Source organism: Plecotus auritus, assembly GCF_963455305.1.
Source record: "Plecotus auritus genome assembly, chromosome: 2".
Taxonomy (NCBI): Eukaryota; Metazoa; Chordata; class Mammalia; order Chiroptera; family Vespertilionidae; genus Plecotus; species Plecotus auritus.
In genome coordinates, this window is record NC_137771.1 from 97672128 (window position 1) to 97695943 (window position 23816).

General features: G+C 41.5%; 1 protein-coding gene across 1 annotated transcript in view; it reads left to right on the forward strand.

Moving 5' to 3' along the window:
* MYLK4 (myosin light chain kinase family member 4) overlaps positions 1 to 6006 on the forward strand; it is a 101002-nt gene extending 94996 nt beyond the window's left edge. The window contains exons 11-12 of the mRNA XM_080655972.1: positions 517 to 583; positions 2958 to 6006. Coding sequence (XP_080512098.1) covers positions 517 to 558 — 42 coding nt within the window. The 3' untranslated portion in view covers positions 559 to 583; positions 2958 to 6006. The remainder of the gene's footprint in view (positions 1 to 516; positions 584 to 2957) is intronic.
* The last annotated feature ends 17810 nt before the right edge of the window (positions 6007 to 23816 follow it).

Below are 23816 nucleotides of genomic sequence, written 5' to 3' on the forward strand. Positions count from 1 at the left end.
ACGCATTCCCAGGGTGATGTCGGGGGACGCGTCCGTGGGCATTACAAGGAGCCTCTGGAAGATTGAGAGGTTGTTGCTTCTACTGAATGGGCGGATATAAATCCGCCCACTCAGAAGAAGGATAGAACAGCCGAACGGGCTGGATCCGGCCCGCGGGCCGTAGTTTGCCCACGGCTGTTGTAGTCACTGCAATCCAAGTCTGTCCTGACTCCCGTGCTTTGTCTAAGTGAATGTGTCCAAGGAGGTTTGGGCAGCACACACATATGTGAAATTCAGGTGTCGTTAGGTGACGGGCTCTTTGTCCCTGACTCTGAGGGAGGGTAGTGATGACAGGAGCTGCAGGGCAGAGTGGGGTTGTGCCTGAGCTGGACTCATCGTATCTGTCAGAGGATCATTAGCAGCAAGGTTTCAAGAACTTTCTACTCAGTAGAAAATAATTGACTCAAGTGTTTTCATAAGTCAGGAACTGATACAAAAAGTTCTTATTTTTCCCCAAATGTCTTCTGGTTTTCCTAGGAGAATTGCTGCTCTGATGCTCAAGACCTTGTGACCCAATAGTCTCCAGGAGAGGCCCATTTGAAAGGTTGGTCTCGGTGCTGACCTGTGTGCAGTCCTTTTCCTGAAGAGCTGTGTGTAGTCCTTAAGAGAAATCCAGTGTTTGTTGCATTATGTGGGAAGCAGAGTGGTGTTTTGGGTGAGGTGGGCTGGGAGACAAAGATCGCAATATTTGCACCCAGACTCTGCCATTTTCTAGCTGAGAAACCTCAGTTTCCTGGTTTGTGAGTTGGGGATAGTCTTACTTCCTAAGTTTCTAAGTGGCTCCACTGAGATAATCCAAACAATGTCTTGAGACCAGTGCCTGGCACATAGTAGGTGCTCAATAGGTGCCCGTAATGGAACAGAAACTGCCTCTGGTGGTCCTTACAACAGCTGTGTTAAATCAGAGGAAGTAATAGATTTTTTTTTGCATAGACAGGTAAACCAAGCCTTAGAGACTCAAAGACTCAGTAACTCACCCAAAGCCATACAGCTGGTCAGTAGTAGAATGTCATCCTCTTAGGGTCTCTGAATCTAAAACCCACATTGTTTTTCTCTCCTAAGCTGCCTCCTGGTCTTCACCCAATCTTGGACCCCAAGGACTCTACCCTGCTTAGAATTTTGTTGGAATTCTTAAGAGATAGTTTTACACATGGATATCTTCTGTTATATCAGTAAGCTAGCCCAATTTATGCCCTAAAGGAGAAGCCCAAGCAAAAGTACTTATATTATAGAAGGCTCATAGAAACCCCAATATTTATGTTCTTGTTGGGGGATAAGTCAGCTCCCTAACCTAGGGCAATGAGTCCAAGGCCTTTGTGCAGCTCAATTTTAACAACTATGTAGGACTTAAAATTTGTGAACCTGCATTGTTGCTGCCTTCTGGCATTAATCTTTTATCCTGTAAACAAATGTGGCTGTCCTATGCTTGGGATTTCCAGCAATTAACAAATTGTGGGGTGTGCAGGAGGTGGCAAGTGCTCCGGATTGGCCTGGGGTTGGGAATTCGGTGGCTACCGAGGCCAGCCTGGCAGATGCCCTGGAGTTTTGGGACCCAGCACCTCACAAGCTCCCAAAGTGGCCCAGGGCCTGCCTAGCTCCTCCCGGGCCACTGGCAACTGCTCCAGTCCAAAGAGACCCATTGGCTCTTAATCTTTTATTCGGATTTGTATTTATTCTGGTCTTGAGGTTTTTGTTTGTCTATTGGACTGTGTATATTCTTGTAAGCTGCCTTGAATATTTTATAGAGTAAGACCGGGTAGAAATAAATCAATACGTCATAATAGAAGTCACAAAACAGTGTTAGAAATGCCTTTGGCCTTTGGTGTAAAGGTCACTTACTTAGGAGTCTACTACTTATCCTGAAATCTGTGAACAGTCACAGGGACAAAGACTAAAGCACTGAGCCGTTATATAGGACCATCCTTCTTGGAACAGCTCGAGGAGCCCTCTCTCTGAACGTGGTCCTGTCTGCTTCCTGACAGTCACTTGGGCTGCCACCATCCCTTCCTGGGTCCCGCTGCTCTGTCTAGCCACAGAGGTCCCGTTGGCCCCTGCAGGTGCAGGACGAGTGTTTCAGGTCCACACAATGTGGCCACTTCCGAGTTTATTTTTTTACTTTTTGTTTTCAGATTAAAATGTAAGCTTAAGATATGAACTCTGGGAGCAGCCTCATGTTTTTTAAAAAATAGCTCATTCTTCACAATATTTCCTGCTAGGCTAAGATGGGGTTTTTGGCAAGATCTATTATGAGAAAAACCAACTTTGAGATAATATTGATTTTAGAAATCTGGTGGTTGGAGATTATTTCTGTGGAAAAAGTAGGACTTCCAGGCCCTATGAATAAGGCATAATCCACAACGTAAATTGTGGCATATAAATCTCCTGCAATTTGTTAGTGGTTTTTTGATGCATTGAGGAAACACCCTAAAAATCTCTCTAGAAACAGCAGCATTTCACTGTTCCCACTGCATTATTTGGAGCCTTGAGACAAATTTGGGACACCCCAGGTCTATAGGAATGACGGAGGGCAGCAAACGGTGTGTGGGCCAGGTCAGACGCGGGCCTAGAGTGAGTGGAGGTCTCCCCACTCGCAACCCGCAGTCTCACTTTGATGCCAGATTGAGCTGATAGAGCGGACGGTGGCAGCAGCCTCGGGAGCTGGCTGTGCTTCTGAGGGAACAAAGAGGCCTTGTCCTTCGATATGGCAAATAGTATTGAAATATCTTGCATAAACTGAAAAAAAACCAACCCCACTCTGGTAAGCATTTGGACTCCTTCAAAGGGTTTCTTTTTTTTCTCTCACATACACACATACATTATAAAAAATCGTGTGTGGTTTTCCTAAGGGCACAACCAACTAATTACAATTTTAAAAGCTCTGTTGAATTAACAAGAGTCATATTTTGTTTGCTTTGCAGGAAAACCGCTGGGATTGCTGCTGCTTAGAGATTTTTTGAAAAATCAGCAGTTCTGATACCTTGACCCCTATGATGACTGGCGGCCTTGGGAACGTGGGGGCCACGGCATTTGATCTCAGAGCCTCTGGTTCCAGGGGCCTCCCAGCACTCTGGTCCCGGGGGCACAGGCAAGCCTCACACCCCTCTCTCGCTTCCCCATACCCCATGGTAGTGCACACTTGGAAGCTATTTCCCTGCTATCTGGAGTTTTTTATGTTTTATTTTTATTTCTTGATTTTAGTAATGGACTAAATGCATTATGTCTGCTACTTCTCAGTTTACTGACACCATCATACTAGAGATTTCTTTTAAAACCTGGAGGATGAATTTAGAGGAAGAAAACAGCTTCTAGTCATTAAATGATGCCTTTCAAAGGGGTGATCATATGGCCAGAAAAAATGCAAAGTCTGTTGTGCCCTTGAACACTTAGTTTCTTATTATTTTGATTTGTTCTGAAATCAGGTGAACACAATTGATAAATAGTTTGCATTCTGGAACATAAGCTTTCTTTGAATCATGAGGCACGAGGCTTCAGACATCCTATCTTCTGTTTATTCTGCATTTCCCCCCAACTGCATCAGTTTCTCCCAAGTAGCTGATTCTATTTCAAATGAATGACACACAGTTTCCTAGTGCATTCCCTGCTTTTTTCTGATTGAACATTCATCTTCGTGCAACCTGCTGGTTTTGAGAGGTAGTGAAGGAAACATCTGTTTACGGGTGGTCTTTACAAACCTTTGGAATGATGTCAACAGTGATGAGAGCTCTTCTCATGCTGCACTTGTCAACAAGGAAAGATAGGTCTTGGGCAGCCTGTGGAAGAACAGTGCTATGCTTTGCAATGTTGAAGAGACTGGGAAATGGTACTCAAGTAACGCAAACACTTTCAAAGCCTCATGATCTCACTTACATGGAGTCTCACAAGGTTCAGTGGTTGGGAAGAAAGAGCATTCAGAAGGCAAAAGTGCTCATTTTTTGGACATGAGAATGATTTCTAGTGGACGCTTTTTCTTGTTCCTGAGCTCCTGCACCATTTCATCATGGATGCTGAATAAAGGTCATGAGCCCAACTGCCTTCGGCACAGAAAGGCACAGGGCCTCTCAGGAATGAGCTGGCGCAGTTTCATCATGAAGAAGAGGCGATGCGGAGACACACTAACTCTAGTTACACACCCAACACCAAGCTCACCACTGGCTTCTTAACACTTTCCTCACACTTCCATGTCCAAATATCTGCTCTGCTGAGATTAGCTAGAATAATGTCTTTATTGTTGGCTGTAAATTGTTCTAGGATCTTGCTGTCACAAAAGCAATGGAATGAACTAAGAATAATTTGGTGGCCGCATCACTGAGGGCAGTTTTAACTTGCATTGGCTTTTCTTCATTATTTCTCATATCCACCCAGTGAATCCTTATAGCATGCCAAGAACCACTATTTGAGCAATGCCCTTATTTTCACATGTAAGGTAAAGAGGAAGTAGAGAAAGGAGAAAATGTTTAATTTAGTTAAGGCCATATGACAATTTAGTGGTTGTACTAGAAAATGGACCTTCCCTACCCATGGCTCCTACACCATGCTGCATTTCTTCTTTCCTTTGGCCCATGCATTTACCCAAGGTTGGCTTCTCCAGTTCCTGTTATGTGACTATGCTTAAAATGTTTAATTTAGTTTCCTTAGAAAAAAAGCCCTGTGACTGAAGTGTTATATTGCTGCGCTATCTTTAGCTGATGGTATTCATAGAGTCTGGAAAAATACAAGCCAGTGCACGCATTAATACTCAGACCACAGAGCGCTGGCCTTTACTCAAATGCTAAATAAGACACAAGGGTCTGATTTGAAAGCCCGCATGGAAGGCTTTTCTGTCCTGTAGTGTGCGTTCTCTACCAGGCAGAACAGAGGTCTTCTGCGTGATGCGCAGTTTGCATCCACTCCCTGCCTTGCGTTGGCAGATAAACTTTCCCCAAGCCCTACCACACATGCAAGAGAGCGCTTAGGCCAAATTTCTTTGCAAAATTAATCCACTGATGACCCTGCACTTAGTGGGTGTGATTTTTCCCCAGAAAAGGTTTAGAGGGGATACTCTACTTTGAAACTGGATCTCCTTTGAATTTGTAATTAAATTTCCACATTTGCATGAGGAGGCCTCCCCATGCCAGCAGGGCACCTTTCACAGGAGAGCTGCGGGCGGTTTACATGGTAGAGTTGATGATCACAGTCTAGAGTTACATGAAAGGGGAGCATTTCAGCCCCTTGCTCATCCTGTTGCCTTCCTCCGCACCCCTGTGAGGCTGTTCCAGCCAGAGCCCTGATGGGCAGATTGCTGATTGGAAAGGAGTCTTTGTTCAGTGAAGGAGTCAACCAGCATGACCCATGGAAGCTAAGTCTGGCTAGACTGTGGCTATTGTGATAGTTTTTTCCAAGAAGTCATTAGGACTTGAAAGCCTGTATTTCTTCTCCACCCTCTAAATGACGTGATATGGCTTCACTCACTTGAATCAGGCAGTTGCCATTCCTTTAGTAAATGGAGGAAATTAAGCATGGATGTGGCCCTTCCCACTGCCTGGAGAGAAATAAACCTCACAAACTGTTAAGGAAAAAGCATGTCCACATTTGTAATTTATAAGATACCATCACTTACACAGAACCTGTTGCTATTTAAAAGTCAGGGAGAAAGGCTCATGCTCCAGTTTGTAGCACAAAAATCCCTGAAATGGATTCTCACCTGAACTAACCTGGGGAATAGATTTCTAGGTTAAAATCAGATAATTCTCATGTTTGTTGAGTACCATAGGTTTCTTTTTAGTTGTTTATTTTTTTGTCTGACAATATTATTTTGCTTTCTTTCCTCAAAGATGTAACTAGGCATGCTGACATTGTCACCACATATTTTGATGTGAGCGTGCTTTGAAAGATGTGTGAATACTTATATTTTCACCATTTTTATAAAAATCAATAAATATAACAATTTTTTTCTTGTTTTAGAATAAAAATATGGATTTGATATTAGAGAAATGAGGGTCTTGTTCTAGATTTCATTCTTTTCTTATCTCGCCTGCCCCACTACCCTACCACAGCAATTAGTCAAGGGAAGCCAGCATGCATCCACGTGCTTGTTCAGTTGGCTGTAGGCCAGGTGAGGGAGCCTCATTTGGACCTGATCGGTAAACTCAGTCCAGCTCTCTGTTCTCTGGCAATCCAATGGTGGGTTTAGGGCACATCACCACACACCTCAGTTCTCTGAGCCACAGCCTTGCTTTTGCTCTTTTTTATTTTTTCACTTCTTTCTTTTTTTCTTAATTTAGAGTCAAAGTCCTTCTTCTCATCCATCATCATACTCCCCTAAAAGCCTTTTTAGGATAAAAATTATATTTCCCAAAGGTAAGTTACTTTCTGTCTTAAAGAAAACTTGCTGCTGGGCTTACTAGATGTTGAATGCCTAGGCTAATATTACTTCCTTGCATAGCATGAGTCTGACTGAAGTTTCTCATACTAAAAGTTCTAGATATTTCTCCTAGCTCCATTTTAGTAGGGTAGTGTTTTTTACAATAAGTTTTTATAAAAACAGTTTCACCTTCCATGAAGGCTTATAACTCAACTACTACTTATTCAGAAGAGCAGGAAACGTCAGATACCAGAGTGTTCATATGCTGACTACACGTGTTTGTAGTTGTCTCTGCTGGTAGATGTCAGTGAGTCCTGAGGTGCACCAATGTAGGTAACAAATAAAAATGGATTCATAATGTGGTGATTGTGTGTATCATGTGTATTTTTATTTCTGAATATCATTTCATTCAGCTCTATTTCATTGTCTTATAAAATGTATCACAGTCAAATATATATGTCTTATACTGAAGAATAAACATGGACCTTATTTGTCCTTTCGTAAATGAGATCAATTATTCAAATAAGTGGTCTTGGCAAATGCAACACAAATTCTCTCCTTTATGACAAATTCTGACATATTAAATAAGTGGTCTTGGCAAATGCAACACAAATTCTCTCCTTTATGACAAATTCTGACATATTAAGAACCCTATATACCTTAAGAGAACAATGTCACACTCACAGGAGCTCCAAGATCATTGCAGGAACATGGGCTGGTCCCACACAGAAAAACCTCTCTATTTGAACACAATGTACCAACACAGGTTTAGGGGTTTTTTGCTATTCATACAAAACTACTTACTGAGATATAAAGTGTATAGCAGTGTCTAATAAATTATTAAGGCAGTTGTCAGTAGTTCAACCTCTTTAATAATGTACCTTAGTGAATATTTCTCAGACCCCACAAAGTATTTGCTTCAGAAAATCTATCACTAAAACTTCCAGTGTGAAGTGACTGACCAGCAGTTATTGGCGGCTATGTTGCTCCTATTTGGAAACGCTGCTTTGACTGGTCAGCTCCAAGGCCTACACACCTATCTGAAGATGATGTCTGAGTCCATGAGAACATTCACATTTCAGCCCAGCAGTGACTGACTCTCTCAGTGTCAGCAAAGTCCCCCACCCCCACCTGGTGAGACAGTCCCACTGAATTTTCCATTGTCTCAGTTGCAGGCAGAAGTGGAGCCTTCGTGTTCTCATGTAAAGCCATCCTGTCCCTCTCTTTTGAACCTGTCTTTTCCCACTTAAACCCCCAGGTGAGGCAGGCATTGTGACTTCTTCCCTAAAGTGAGGAAACCTTACTGATGCTCTGGGATACTGTGATTTAATAAGAACTATACATTTGGTCTTTGTTCCTGGTTCCTGGCATAGAACTCCTAAATCCCTTGTAATTTCCTAAGTGGTAGAGGAGAGAGGAATATCTGTTGTTGTTCATGATCAGCCCCTTTTAATCATACCCGAGTTTCCCCAACCAAGGTGATTCTCAGAGGGTGGGGCTGGTTGCCAGAGGAACCAACCATGTGTTTAGTGGGTTGAAGCTTTCAACTTCACCCTCCACCTTTAGGGAGGGGAATGGAGCTGGGGATTGAGTTAATCAATAATGCTCAATGATTTTATCAATCATGCCTATGTAGCAGAACCCTTATGAAAAGCCTACACAAAGGGGCTTGGGAGTTTCTGGGTTTGTGACCAGGACATATCCACATGCTGGAGAGTGGCTCACCCCAGACTCCACGGGGACAGAGCTCCTGGGCTCAGGCCCCTCCCAGGACCTCACCTATGTACCTTATCATCTGGCTGGTCATTTGTGTTCTTTATTATATCCTTTATAATAAACTGGTGATAGTAAAGTTTCCCCCTGGGTTCTATGAGTCATTATAGCAAATGATTGAGCCTTAGGAGGGGGCTGTAGGAAGCCCATATTTATAGTCAAGTCAGACAGAGTGTGGATAACCTGGGCACTCACCACTTGTGATTGGTGTCCAAAGTGGGGACAGTCTTGTGGGACTGAGCCCTTAACCTGTGGGGTCTGTGCTAACTCCAAGAGGTTAGTGTCAACATTGTTTAATGGGAGAAACCTCCCCCATCCATTTGGTGTCAGAAATGTTATGAGAAAAGAAGTCGTTTTCCTTTACCCTCCAATGTTGGCACCACATAGATTCCAATGGACAGCTCCACCCTTTCCCACATTCTCAAGACTAGAGTTTCAGGGCCTGGGCCTGGGAGATAAGAATCTGTCATCTTCCTCTCTGGCCTTCTCCTGGGGTAGAGTGGAGTGGGGTGGCCTCCCTCACCATCCCCACAAAGGGAGGGCCCTGAAACCTACCTTGTCACTTCCTCTGAGCACCCCCTGTTCTGAAAGGGGCACCAACCCTGGCTCAGGACCCAGACCCATTAGGAAGATATGTGCTTCTCGAGGATCCTCCCTCAGTAACTTGTTTCTATCACTCCTCACACAGGACTCAGCTAGGAGCTTGTAACTTATGTTCCCAGACACTGCTTCAGGCACACGCAGGGTCTCATGAAAGGGACTGATCTGTATTGAGCTGGCTCAGGGCCTCAGCTATAGAGCTGAGGACCTTTGAGCCCCTCATAGCTCACCCAGTTATTTCTAGAGATGTCCAAAATAATCTTACACAAGCTCAGAAGCCAGTGTGGCAGGGAGAGTGACTAGAGTGACCTCTTTGGCAGCACCCTGCCCCCCGCCACAAGAGCTAGCCCAGCCGAGGGCACTGCCTCCCAGCTTCCCCAAGAGGCCAGCCCTCTCAGTACCAGCCATGTGGTATTTCCTGGAGTCCCCATCACACCAACACTATGTGCACAGTTACATGGCCACACAGAAGTGCAGAGAATGCTCACTGCCCTGTCAGCTCACTCCTCATGCTAATCACAACCATTAAGATCTCTTCATGAACTATTACCAGTTTCTAATAGGAAGAGAGAAGTGAAGCAACAGTCTCTGGGACTTCACGACTAGTTGTTTTTTGTTTGTTTGTTTTTAAATATTGAAAGTTATTTTATCATACAATTTTATTTATTTATTTTTATTTTTTTTTAATTGTTTGAAGTATTACAAATAGTAGTACATATGTCTCCTTTTTTTTCCCCATTGACCTCCCCCCGGCATCCCCTTCCCCCCAGTACATGCTTTTACCTGCCCCCCCCCCCAGTGTCTTTTATCCATTGGTTATGCTTATATGCATGCATACAAGTCCTTCGATTGATCTCTTACAGTGCCCCCCCCCAACCTCCTCTGCCTTCCTGCTGTAGTTTGACAGTCTGTTCAATGCTTCTTTGCCTCTGTATCTATTTTTTTCCCCATTTCTTTCCTTTAAAAAATCTTGCCTCTGCAGACTAGAAATAAAAAATGTTTGAGTCCCAATTTCTATGTCCAACAGTTCTGAGTCCCCATTTCAATACAAGGTAATTTAGCCAGGCTTAGGCTGATTGATGGGTAGCAGGTACAGGCACAGTAATACAAATAGTTGTGTGAGCCCAGTGGAGCCCCATCTGTCTGGCCTTTTAGGCCCTCTGCATGAAAGGTCACTCAAGGCAAATGTGACAATATTCTGATTGCATGATCCAGGTAATTGTGTAGTTGGATGGGGTTACAATATCCTCTATAAGAGGCTGAACCCAGAACCAAGTGGAATTCTCAGGTTTTGGGGCCACTCCCAAGCATATAGGCTCCTAAGCTTGCTGAATTTTTATACTATTATGAAAGAATTATTGCATTATTATTACCATTCTATTATTACTAGTATATTATACTAGAGGCCCGGTGCACAAAATTAGTGCACTCAGGTGGGGGTGTCCCTCAGCCTGGCCTGTGCCCTCTCACAGTCTGGGAGCCCTTGGGGGATGTCTGACTGATGGCTTATGTCCACTCCCCCCAGGGAGCAGGCCTAAGCAGGCAGTCAGACATCCTTAGTGCTACTGTGGAGGCGGGAGAGGCTCCTGCCACTGCCACTGCGCTCGCCAGAGCCCGGCTTCTCACTGAGTGGCACTTCCCCTGTGGGAGCACACTGACCACCAGGGGGCAGTTCCTGCATTGAGCGTCTGCCCCCTGGTGGTCAGTGCATGTCATAGCGACCTGTCATTCTGATGTTCGGTCGATTTGCAAATTAGCCTTTTATTATATAGGATTCTTATTCTTTATTTAAAAGTGGAAATGTCTATACAACATTTCTAGCCAATCCATATACTGTACACACTACTTATTTCACCAGTTTAAAAAATCATTTTCTAGTATCCATTTTGCCAATTTCAAATTCTTCTGGTATTAAATAGACATAAGGATAGAAGAGATTGAACAGACCAGCCTCCTTATGCTAATTTTAAAAGCTACACAAACCATGGAGTATATGTTCTTAATTAGATTAATATTCCTCAAATGTTTACTAACTTCTGTGCCAGAGTAGTTTAAAAACAAACTCACATAGTCGGCCCCAGCATCTCACATGATTCTTCTTAAAACAATCTCTTTCAGCTTCTGCACTTGACCCCTCATTGAGCTGGTTGAGGAACATACAGGAACGGCTACAGATCCTCCTCCTTGTCCCTCTCTTCCATGAAAATTGTCTGCTCCAAAATAAACATCTCATGGTGCCATCAGGCCTATCTGAACCCCCGAATTCCTGCCTATTCTTTTTAGTGACATCTCTGCATTGTAGAGTTAGCTAAAGCTTATGAATCATCACTGGGTTATTAAATAAGAATGTTTTCTGTCCCTTTTCACAATCAGATGAAGCAAGTCCCTAAAGCAGATATAGAACAGCAAAGAATCTTGCTGTTCTAGGAGACTCTAGGGCAGGGGTCCTCAAACTTTTTAAACAGGGGGCCAGTTCACTGTCCCTCAGACTGTTGGAGGGCCGGACTATAGTTTAAAAAAAAACTATGAACACATTCCTATGCGCACTGCAGGCCCGGGATGAGTTGGCTGCTAAGCAGGACAGGCAGTGGCACCCGGCGGGCTGGATAAATGTCCTCGGCGGGCCGTAGTTTGAGGACGCCTGCTCTAGAGCCATACTCATTTCTTCCAGAGGGATGGCCCTTCTGTGTTCACATGCTTTTTAAAACTAGGATCCTGTAACTTTCTGTGGAGAGTTGAACTAGTGATGAGCAAACACCCTTCTTAGATAACCACCTGCTTTGTACCTCTCCATCCCTCATCCCCAGTTTTAGGCTGGTTAGTACTAGCTGTTACACACTTCATTCTTCACAGATTCTCCTGGATTTCATGATTGGTGTCTTGGTCTTCAGTCTTTTTCTCCTTTAATCCTTCATATTGATGATAATTTTATCTTTTAAAACACAAATCTAATTATAACACTTTAATGTTTCAAGTTTAGGCCTTTAACCTAAAAATACGCTTAAGCTCCATAGTGTCATGTTTAAGATCCTCATGTATTAGCTTACTTTTCAACAACATTTCCCCCAATGTCCTGATTCTAAAGATACAGGAGTTATTTTGTAGGCTTCAGCAGGGTCATTATATAGCATCTCTGTCCAAAGTAGGCCAGATGTGGATCTCTTTGAACACCACAGTTGCTAAAATTCTGAATTTAATGCTTTTAGACCATTCAGGAACTAATAAAAGGTTCAGACTATTTGTGCTGTTATTTCTCTTTTTTTATTTTTTAAATATATTTTTATTGTTGATAGTATTACAGGTATCTTCTATGTTCCCCCAGCCCCTATCCAGGTCTTCACTACCCTATTGCTTGTGTCCATGTGCTATGCATATAAGTATACAAGTTCTTTGGTTTTTCTCTTGACATTCCCCCAATCCCACATCAAGGTATGTCACTCTGTTCCATGCATCCATGCTTTGGGTCATATTTTGTTGGTAATTCATTTTGCTTATTAGATTCCACAAATAAGAGAGATCATGTTAATTGGTCTTTCTCAGATTGGCTTATTTCACTTAGCATAATATTTTCCAGGTCTATCCATGCTACCCAAAGGATAAGATATCCCTCTTTTTTACAGCTGCATAGTATTCCATAGTGTAAATGTCCCACAGCTTTTTTATCCATTCATCTATTGATGGGCAATTGGGCTGTTTCCAAATCTTACCTATTGTAAATAATGCTGCTATGAACATAAGGGTGCATATATTCTTTCTGATTGGTGTTTTGGGTTTTTTAGGATATATTCCCAGAAGTGGGATCACTGGGTCAAACAGATGTTCCATTTTTAATTTTTTGAGGAAACTCCATATTGTTTTCCATAGTGGCTGCACCAATCTGCATTCCCACCAGCAGTGAACTAGTGGTTGACTATTTTTTTCAGACTATCTGTGCTCTTATTTCTCATTTTTAAATTTTTAAAAGATATATATTTTATATATTTATATATTTACACACTTGTTGCTTGCCAGCACTTGCTGTTTGTTGATTTTTTGATGATAGCCATTCTGACAGGTGTGAGGTGATATCCCATGGTGGTTTAATTTGCATTTCTTTGATGATTAGTAACTTTGAGCATTTTTTTCATAAGTTTCTTGCCACTTGTATGTCCTCTTTGGAGAAATGTTTATTCAAGTATTCTGCCCATTTTTTAATGGGATTGTTTGTCTTCTTTTTGCTGAGTTGCATGAGTACTTTATATATTTTGGATATAAACCTCTTATCAGATGTATCACTGACAAATGTGTTCTCCCACACAGTGGGTTCCCTTTTTATTTTGATGGTGGTTTCTTTTGCTCTGCAGAAGCTTTTTATTTTGATGTAGTCAATTTGTTTATTTTCTTCTTAGTTTCCTTTGCTCTACGTGATGCATCTGTAAACATATTGTTATGAGAGATGTTTGAGATTTTGCTGCCTATGTTCTCCTTTAAGATTTTTATGTTTTTATGCCTTACATTTAAGTCTTTTATCAATCTTGAGTTTATTCTTATATATGGTGTAAGTTGGTGGCCTAGTTTTATCTTTTTCCATATGTCTGTCCAGTTTTCCCAGCACCATTTGTTGAAGACTGTATGTTCTTGCCTCCTTTGTCAAATATTAATTGACCATAATGGTGTGGATCGATTTTCGAGGTCTCTGTTCTGATCCATTGGTCTATATGCCTGTTCTTGTGCCAGTACCAGAGTGTTTTTGTTATAATGGCTTTGTGGTATAGTTTTATGTCTGATATTGTGATCTCTCCTACTTTGTTCTTCTTTCTCAAGATTGCTGCAGCTATTTGGGGTCTTTTATGGTTCCATATAAATTTTTGGGATATTTGTTCTAGCTCTGTGAAGTATGCCATTGCTATTTTAATAGGGATTGCACTGAATATAAAGATTGCTTTTGGAAATATAGACATTTTAGTGATGTTAATTCTTCCAATGCATGAACATGGTATGTGCTTTCATTTGTTTGTATCTCCCTCTATGTCTTTTTTCAATGTCCTAGTGTTTTCCAAGAACAGGTCTTTTACCACCTTGGTTAAATTTATTCCTAGATATTTTATTTTATTTTTGTTGCAATGATAAATGGGATTACTTTTTTAGTTTCTCTTTCTGAGAGGTCATTATTGGTATAAAAATGCCACCAATTTCTGGATGTTGATTTTATATCCTTCTATGTTGCCGAATTCATTTATTAAGTCTAGTAGTTTCCTGGTGGAGTCTTTAGAGTTTTCTGTGTACAATATCATGTCATCTGTGAATAATGACAGTTTTACTTCCTCCTTTCCAGTTAGGATTTCTTTTATCTCTTCTTGTCTGATTGCTGTGGCTAAGACTTCCAATACTATACTGAATAAGAGTGGTAAAAGCAGACATCCTTGTCTTGCTCCTGTTCTTAAGAGAAATACTTTTAGTTTTTGCCATTGAGGATTATGTTAGCTGTAGGTTTGTCATATAAGGCTTTTATTATGTTGAGGTATGTTCCCTCTATTTCCACTCTACTGAGAGTTTTTATCAAAAAAGGGTGCTAGATTTTTCTAATGCTTTTTCTGCATCTATTGATATGATCATGTGGTTTTTATCTTTCAATTTGTTTATGTGATGTATCACATTTATTGATTTGTGAATATTGTACCAGCCTTGCATCTCTGGAATAAATCCCATTTGATCATGGTGTATGATCTTTTTAATATATTGCTGGACCCAATTTGCTAATATTTTGTTGAAGATTTTAGCATCAGTGTTCATCAAGGATATTGGCCTGCAATTTGCTTTCTTGGTAGTGTCTTTATCTGGTTTTGGAATTAGGATAATGCTGGCCTCATTAAAAGAGTTTGGAAGTGTGCCTTCCTCTTGAATTTTTTGGAACAGTTTGAAGAGGATAGGTGTTAGTTCTTCTTTGAATGTTTGGTAAAATCCTCCTGTATGTATCCACCTGGTGCAGGACTTTCGTTTGCTGGAAGTTTTTAAATTACTGCTTTAATTTAATCAATTGTTATTGGCCTACTGAGGTTTTCTGATTCTTCCTGATTGAGTTTTGGAATATTGTATGTTTCTAGAAATTTGTCCATTTCATCCACATTGTCCAGCTTATTGGAATATAGTTGTTCATAGTATTTTCTTATAACCCTTTGTATTTCTGTGGTGTCCATTATTATATTGCCTCTTTCATTTCTGATTTTATTTATTTAGCTCCTTTCTCTTCGTTTCTTGATGAGTCTGGCTAGGGGTTCGTCAATCTTGTTTATCTTTTCAAAGAACAAGCTCTTAGATTTATTGATCTTTTGTACTTTTTTTTTTTTTTAGTCTCTATGTCATTTATTTCCAATGTAATCTTTATTATTTCCTTCCTTCTACTTACTCTGGGCTTTTCTTGCTGTTCTCTTTCTAATTCATTTAGTTGTTGGCTTACATAGTTTGTTAGTCCTTTTTCTTATTTCTTGAGGTAGTCCTGTAGTATGAATTTCCCTCTCAGGAATGCTTTGGCCATGTCCCATAGGTTTTGGGTGGTTGTGTGTTCATTTTCATTTGTTTCTAGGAAGTTTTTCATTTCCTGCTTGATTTCATTGATAACCCATTCATTGTTTAATAATATGCTATTTTGCCTTCATGTATTTGAGTGTTTTTGAGGATTTTTATTGTAGTTGATTTCTAACTTTATGCCATTGTGATCTGAGAAGATACTTGGTATTATATCAATCTTCTTGAACGTGTATGGACTTGATCAATATTGTTTATCAGTGCTCTAACTTGTGCTCTAACATGTGGTCTATCTTTAAGAATGTTCCATGTGCACTTGAGAAGAATGTACATTCTGTTGCTTTGAGGTGAAATGTTCTGTAAATATCGGTTAGATCCATCTGATCTTGTGTATTATTTAAGGTCTCTGTTTCCTTGTTAATTTTTTGTCTGAAAGATCTATCCAGTGATGTCAGCAGGATGTTAAAGTCCCCTACCATGACTATATTTCTGTCAATATCTCTCTTAAAATTCATCAAGAGTTTTTTTGTGTACTTGGGTGCTCCTATATTAGGTACATATATGTTTACAAGGGTTACATTTTCTTATTGAACCATTCCCTTTAGTATTATTAAGTGGCCGTCTTTTATTTTTTTTAAATATTTTTTATTGATTTCAGAGAGGAAGGGAAAGGGAGAGAGAGACAGAAAGATCAATGATGAGAGAGAATAATTGATCGGCTGCCTCCTGCATGCCACCTACTGGGGATCAAGCATGCAATCCAGGCATGTGACCTTGACCAGAATCAAATCTGGGACCCTTCAGTCTGCAGCTTGATGCTCTGTCCACTGAGCAAAAGCGGCTAGGGCTGAAGTGGCCTTCTTTGTCTCTTGTTATGGCCCTTGTTTTGAAGTCTATTTTGTCTGATACAAGTATTGCTACCCCAGCTTTTTTTTCCTTTCTGTTTGCATGGAATATATTTTTTCATCCCTTCTCTCTTAGTCTGTATGTATCCTTTGTTCTGAGGTAGGTCTCTTGTAGACAGCATATATATGGGTTATATTTTCTTATCCATTTGATCACTCTATGTCTTTTGACTGGAGCATTTACAATTATTATTGATAGATATTTATTTATTGCCATATTTATTTTCTTTATGCTTATGATCCTCTCTCTTTCCTTTTCTTCATCTTAAAGCAGTCCCTTTAACATTTCTTTGTATTGCCGGTTTGGTGGTAATGTACTCCTTTAACCTTTTTTTGTCTGGAAAACTTTCTATTTCACCTTCAGTTTTAAATGATAGCCTTGCTGGATGCAGTAGTCTGGGATTTAGGCCCTTGTTTTTCATTACTTTGAGTACTTCGTGCCACTCCCTTCTGGTCTGAAGTGTTTCTATTGAGAAGTCAGCTGACATTCTAATGGGAATTCCTTTGTAGGTAACTTTCTGTCTCCCTCTGCCTTTAAGATTCTTTCTTTGTCTTTAACATTTGCCATTTTAATTATGATGTGTCTAGGAGTGGGTCTTTTTGGGTTCATCTTGATTTGGTCTGTGCCTTCTGAACTTGTGTGACATTCTCCTTCACCAGGTTGGGGAAGTTTTCTGTCATTATTTCTTTAAACATTATTTCTGTTCACCCTCTTCCCCTTCTGGTATTTCTATAATGCAGTTGTTGTTATGTTTCATGTTGTCCCAGATATCCCTTAAACTACCCTTCTGGTTTTAAATTATTTTTTTCTATTTGCTGCTCTAATTGGATACTTATTTCTACCTTGTCTTCCAAATCACTGATTCAATCCTCGGCTTCATCCAATCTACTGTTAATATCTTCCAGTGTGTTCTTGAAGTCATATATATCATTCTTCATTTCTGTCTGGTTCTTGTTCATGGCCTCTATTTCCCTTTTCATGCTGTTATGTTTTGCATTGAGTTCCTTAAGCATTTTATAACCATTACTTTGAACTCTATATCTGATAGAGTGCTTGCCTCCATTTCACTTAGTTCTTTTTCTGGAGATTCCTTCTTTTCTCTCATTTGTGTTTCTTCGTCTCCAATTTCAGCTGTCTCTTTGTATTTATATCTATGTATTAGATAGAACTGTTATGCATCCCAGTCTCTGTGGGGTGACCTTATATAGAAAGGGTCTTGAGGAGTCCAGTGGTGCAGTCTTTTTGTTCCCTTGAGCTGGATGCTCTAGGAATACCCCTTGTGTGCATTATTTGAGCTCTCTTGTTGTAATTGGGACTTGATTGTTGATGTCCCATTTGTGGAAGGGATCTCCCTCCCAACTTGCTGCCATTAAGGTTCAACCCCATTGTCATTGTGCCAGCTGTTATACAGTGCTTTGGGTCTGCAATTTGTGGGGCTCACTGGATTTTGCTCTGATGTTGTTGAATCTTGTCCCTTGATGTATCTATCTTGGACCTCCTGTGAGCTTTTCTAGTGCAGGTGAATGTGAATCACTGTCCCTTTCTGGCCCTGGGTAACCTGATAGAGGTCTGAGAAGTTGAAACCCCTACTAGTCCAGCGGTTGGGAACTCCTTAGCCCAGAGGCTGGGTTTGCCTTGAGTCTCACACCTTGGTTGCCCCTGTTCTGAGTTGTATTCCCTCCCCCCCCCCCCCCCCCCACAATGGAGCTGGTCCTACAGGTGTCATGTGAAAGTACTTGGGGTCCCACTGGCTTTTGCCTCGTTGCCTGGTCTGGGATGGTGTCTGCAGTGGGGACCCAAATGCTGTTTCTGACTAATTAGATCAGACAAAGACTCAAAGCCTCCAGAGACCCACCTCTGCCTGCAGACTGATTGAATTCAGCCTTGAGTAGCCTCAGGCAATTGTCCACAGGTGAGGTGAGAGGTTTTCCAATAAGGTGGGGGCAATTGCTTCTTCCTGGAGGCTAATTATTATTTTCAGTCTCATAATGGGCCTCAGAAACTCCACAGGTAGGAAAAGGGGTTTTCCAATAGCATGGGTCAACTGTCTTCCCCCAGGCAAAAGTGACCTGGGTAGCAAAGGTCTGCCTTAGAAAGATGACCTCCACAGCATGAGCAAATGACTCAGCACAGGAAACCAGGGTGTTTGCCTTCCTAGCTCTAACCCCAGAACCCCCAACCTTGGCTTATACTTACTCTTCAGTTCATTCTGCCCTTCCCTGCCTCTCCTGCTGGAGCTCAAGGTGAGTGGCTGCACATGAAATTTTGTATTTTGGCCCTTTAAGAGATTCCTGCATTTCCAGCCAGATGTTATGTGGACATATTTCTCAGTTCTGGTATTCTCTGTTGGTGGTGGGGGGGTATAGCTTGGAGATTAGACCCCAGAGTTCTCAGTGGCAACCCTTTGGTTCCTCTGCCCTTCCTACCAGTCTCTATGTGGTCTCCACTTTCCATACTTGGTTATCAGGGTTCTCTTCATCTATTCTTCAGTTGATTATTCAGGATGGCTTTTGTTTGTATTTTAATTGTAATTCCAGTTGATTCTGGGAGCATGTCTGTGTAGCATCCACTTACTCCACCACCATTTTAAATCCCTGTTATTTCTAGTGCTGGAAAAGACCAGGACTGGGGCTGGAGCTTCCATTTCCCAGATGGCTAATTTCATAAGCTGGCAAATTGATGCAGACTTTAGCAAAAGGCCTCAGTTCCTTCTCCATAGGGCTGCTCATGCGACAGCTGGCTTCTCAGAATGAATAGTCAGATAGAAATCTCAATCACTTTCCTGACCTATTCTCAGCTTCAGCCATACTCCCTAATTTCCACAATACCCTATAATATGTGGGAAGGAACTACACAAGACAAGAATAATAAAAGGTGAGAATCATTAGGGACTATTTTGGAGGTTATCAATCGTTGTCCATCCTATGACTCCCCAGCAGTACATGTCCCACACACATGCAAATCACACTCACCCATTTGCCCATCAAAATCTCATCCTATTAAAAAATCAACTCAAAGTAAAAAATCTCATCTTGCAAATAAAGGTATTTGTGGATGAGTCACTGTGCCTTAAGTATAACTCCTTGCATACAGTTCCTCTTGGTCCAAAGACATGTAAACTAAAGAGAAACTTTATCCCTCCTCTAACACATCCACACCTAAGACATGATGATGGACAGGCATAAGACAGTCACTAAAAATATCCTTATTTAAAATGAGGGAAAAGGAATAATATACACAAATCACTGGTCCAGTGGTCGGCAAACTGCGGCTCCCGAGCCACATGCGGCTCATGAGCCACCGTTTGCCGCTCTGTTGACTAATGAGTTTGCCGACCACTGACCTAGACTCTTGATTCCAATAATTACAGGCTGTTGTTGTTCCTTGTGATTAAGCCCCTATCCCAGTGGTCGGCAAACTCATTAGTCAACAGAGCGGCAAACCGCGGCTTGCAAGCCACATGTGGCTCGCGAGCCGCAGTTTGCTGACCACTGCACTGGTACATAGCAATTATAAAATTTAACAGGGTAAATGTAGGGAGTTTCTTATTAAGACTCAACCCTACCCCTTCCCAGTGTTGATTCATGAAAACTGTTGGCTCCACCCTTCAGGCTTTTAATTTTAGCCTCTGAGCCACTCTTCCTTTTCCATGGGAACTAGTCTGTATGTGCAGCTGTGTAGATTTCTCAGCCTACTTCCTGCCAGTAGAAGTTTGAAAAATACAAAGCCCTGTGTCCTCTTTGTGCTCTCGTTACCCATTTCAGTACAAGCTGGTGGTATACCTGTCAATATGAATCTTTCCCTTTTTTTTTTGAAGTTTATAAGTATCCTGTAAATTTGATTGGAGTTGACTCCATTAGACAAAGACCAAATCAACACATCTCTTTAAGATATATTCTTCTTTTCCTTGAACTTCTGCTGAGCCTCTTGAGGGACAACACCCTCAAACATTATAGGGAAGTTTATTGTTTAAATGATTCTCTGATGACTGTCTTGAATATTTCTGAAGTTTTAAACAATAATTTTAAAAGAGAATTTAAAATTTTTAAACTTTCAAAAATTTTCATGATTAGACCATGCTTTCTTCAGAGTATGCTGAATTTGATCTTTACTTAGAAGTCTTTTCTTAATATAGTATCACTAGTGGCCCAGTGCATGAAATTTGTGCACGGGGGGTGGGGGTGTCCCTCAGCCCGGCCTGCACCCTCTCCAATCTGGGACCCCTCAAAGGATGTCCTACTGCTGGTTTACAGGGATCAGGCCTAAACCGGCAGTCAGACATCCTCTCACAATCCGGGACTGCTGGCTCCTAACCACTCACCTGCTTGTCTGCCTGCCTGATTGCCCCTAACCACTCTGCCTGCTGGCCTGCTTACCCCCAAATACCCCCCCCCACCAGCCTGATCACCCCCAACTGCCCCCCGTGCCAGTATGCTCACCCCCAACTGTCCCCCCTGCTGGCCTGCTTGCCCCCACCTCCCCTCCCCACTGGCCTGCTTGCCCCCAACTGCCCCCCTGCTAGCCTGCTCACTCTAAACTTCCCCCTTCCCTGCTGTCCTGATCACCTCCAACTGACCCCCACTGATGTCCTGCTTGCCCCCAACTGGGCCCCCTGCTGGTCTGCTTACCCCCAATGGCCCCGCCCCCACCAGCCTGATCACTCACAACTGCCGTCCCCTCTTGGCCTCTAACTGCCTCTACCTCGGCACTGCCACCATGGCTTTGTCCAGAAGAAAGTCCAGAAGGTCTCCTGGAAGGTCTCCCAGTCTAATTAGCATATTACCCTTTTATTAGTATAGATAGAGGCCTGGTGCAGGGTTGGGGCCAGCAGGTTTGCCCTGAAGGGTGTCCCGGATCAGGGTGGGGGGTCCCACTGGGGTGCCTGGCCAGCCTGGGTGAGGGGCTGATGGCTGTTTGCAGGCTGGCCAAGCCCCCCAGTGGGGACCCTCACCCCATATGAGTGTGGCCAGCCTGGGTGAGGGGCTGAGGGCCATTTTCAGGCTGGCCATAGCCCCTTCAGATTGGGGGGGTCCTGCTGGGGTGCCGGGCCAGCCTGGGTGAGGGGCTGTTGGCTGTTTGCAGGCTGGCCAGGAGCCCTGGCAATTCAGGTTCCCAGCCCCTTCATTTTTCTTTTTTTTCCCCCAGCACCTCCTTGAGCAGAGGCCAGGGCCAGCTGGAAGCAGGTATCTGGGATTTATTTATCTTCTATAATTGAAACTTCGTAGCCTTGAGCGGAGGCCAGGGTCGGCCAGGGCAGGTGGGAAGCTTGGCTTCCTCCATCGCTGGGGGCAACCTAAGCCTCCTGCTGGCTCCAGCTCCATGGCTGCTGCCATCTTTGTTGGGTTAATTTGCATACTCACTCCTGATTGGCTGGTGGGTGTAGCAGAGTTATGGTTAATTTTCATGTTTCTCTTTTATTAGTGTAGATTCGTTTTCTTCAGAGGCTGCTGGAATTTTTAATTTCCTTTTTGTTTAAAAGTCCTTTCTTTAGTTCATCTCTTTCTTCTAAAATTTTATTACAAGCAGAAAGAAGAAACCAGGAAGCATTTTCAATAGTCTGTGGAAATGTCCTTAGCCCAGTCACACAGGTTAGGTAAGTTTTCTATTTTCCCCATTATTGCAGATGACAGTGTTGCTAAACTTTCTGACTCTATATGACAAAGACCATTTTTTCCAGTGTCAAATAACATTTTCTTCAAGCCCTTGCTATCATCCTCCCTGAAGGTCATTAGGATTTCACGAAACATTCTTCAAGGCTCTTCAGGCTCTCATCAACACTTTCCCCAGCTTTCCAACTTCTCTCCACAGCAGTTTCCAAAGCCTTTTATCCTTTTAGATTTTTGTTATGGTAGCACTCTGCAACTTCTGTGAGCACTGTACAAAAGCCTTGTTTAGAATTCTAAAGGTTAATATATGCTCCTTTTTCGGTCTAAAATATTTTCTGCTATTCATATCTACTGGATGAACACCCAAATCCCACCACATTTCCAAATCCAGGGCAAAGCCTTATGTACTTGTGACATCCTCTATATGTTTCTTATAACAGTTGTAACAGTATTTTCTAAACTTAGGTTTCTTTTGTGAAGGGGGTCTGGCTCCCCTCCTCCTATACGTTCCTTGAGTATAGGTCCTTGGGTCTTATTTTTGGCATAATTATCCCTTTCTCTCCAAGTTTCAACAGAGATACTTTTTGCAGTGAAAGAATACTTATTTTGCTGGATTTGGAATGAGAACATTTCAATACTATTAACAAACTTATTGAATAAACTTTCAAAAATATTTAGAATCATATTTTTCTTTGGTTTAGACCTTTTTTTCATTTTCCTTCCATGTCTCATCAAGTGATTAATGGCAAAAATACAGAATATTATAAATAAGTGAGATTTTACTTTCCATTTGTATTCATAATTAAAAAAATATTTCCACTCTACATATGCTTAAAATTGTGTCAACTTGAGAGGAAACAATCCAACAAAGATATTCATAATTCTTGCTAATTAATGTTTGAAACTTTTCCCCCTCAATTACTTCATGCACCTGTTCACTATAAATTTCCTTGGCAATTTTATACCATAATAACATTGCCTAAAAGTTGGACGTGCACATAAGGTTTTCTGAATTTTAATTATTTTCAAATTAATTTAAATATTCTGAATAATTCCAAACTTACCCATATGTTTAATAAAATTGAACTTTAAACTTCAAAAAATGATGAAGTTTTCCTAAGGTTTCAAGAGACAACATATGGTCTGCTTTTATAAATGTTTTAAAGATAGTTTTTAAAAATTCTTTCACTGAAAATCTTCCTGTTTGTTTCAAATCTTATCATTCTATAGTTAGCAACATTTCTCATATGCAGTAGTTCAGAGCCTTCTAAGGTGAAACATGGGTTTTGCTACTCTGCTAAGCCTACCTTCTGCTAACTTACCTTAAGTCAGATTCCACAGTTTTGGTCCAGTAATAGTTTTCATTTTCCTCTGTTTTACGTAGCAGTCCTTTTGCTTTAGGTTGTGCTATCTTACAAATTTGGCTAACAACCAGATGCTTCATAAAACATCAAATGTCTAAGGCACTTCACAATATTAGGACATAAAAAGGAACAAATCAGATGGTAATTGTTTCTGTTGTGCCAATCTATTGGGACTTGTAATTTTCAAAATAATACTTGTAGATCACAGGATAAAAGGGGATCTTGTTAACATAGGCAAAATGCGATTTCTATTTTTCTCACGGTAAGCAGAAAACAGTGTTTGCTCTTTCCCCTTTATATATGTTTTGTGTTGCATAGGAACTTAGGCATTTTATGAGTTACTGGCAGTTATTATATGGCAACACTATAAAGGTAGCTGGGGGACAAAATAACTAGGCTTAGATGGGCATATATGGCACATGAACTTTCTGAATTTAAAAATTTCTAGGTATGCATCTCTTTTAGTTTATTCTATTTGGAGCCTGTTAAGCATATTAATATTTCTCTCTCTCTCTCTCTCTCTCTCTCTCTCTCTCTCTCTCTCTCTCTCTCTCTCTCTCTTTCTCTTTCTTCTCTCAGTCTCTCCTCTTCCATTAAGTTTATGATGGCATGCTTGACAATATCTAAGGTTCTGTTTATTTTTCTTCATTTTATTTCTCTTTGTTTCTTCAACTATATAACTTC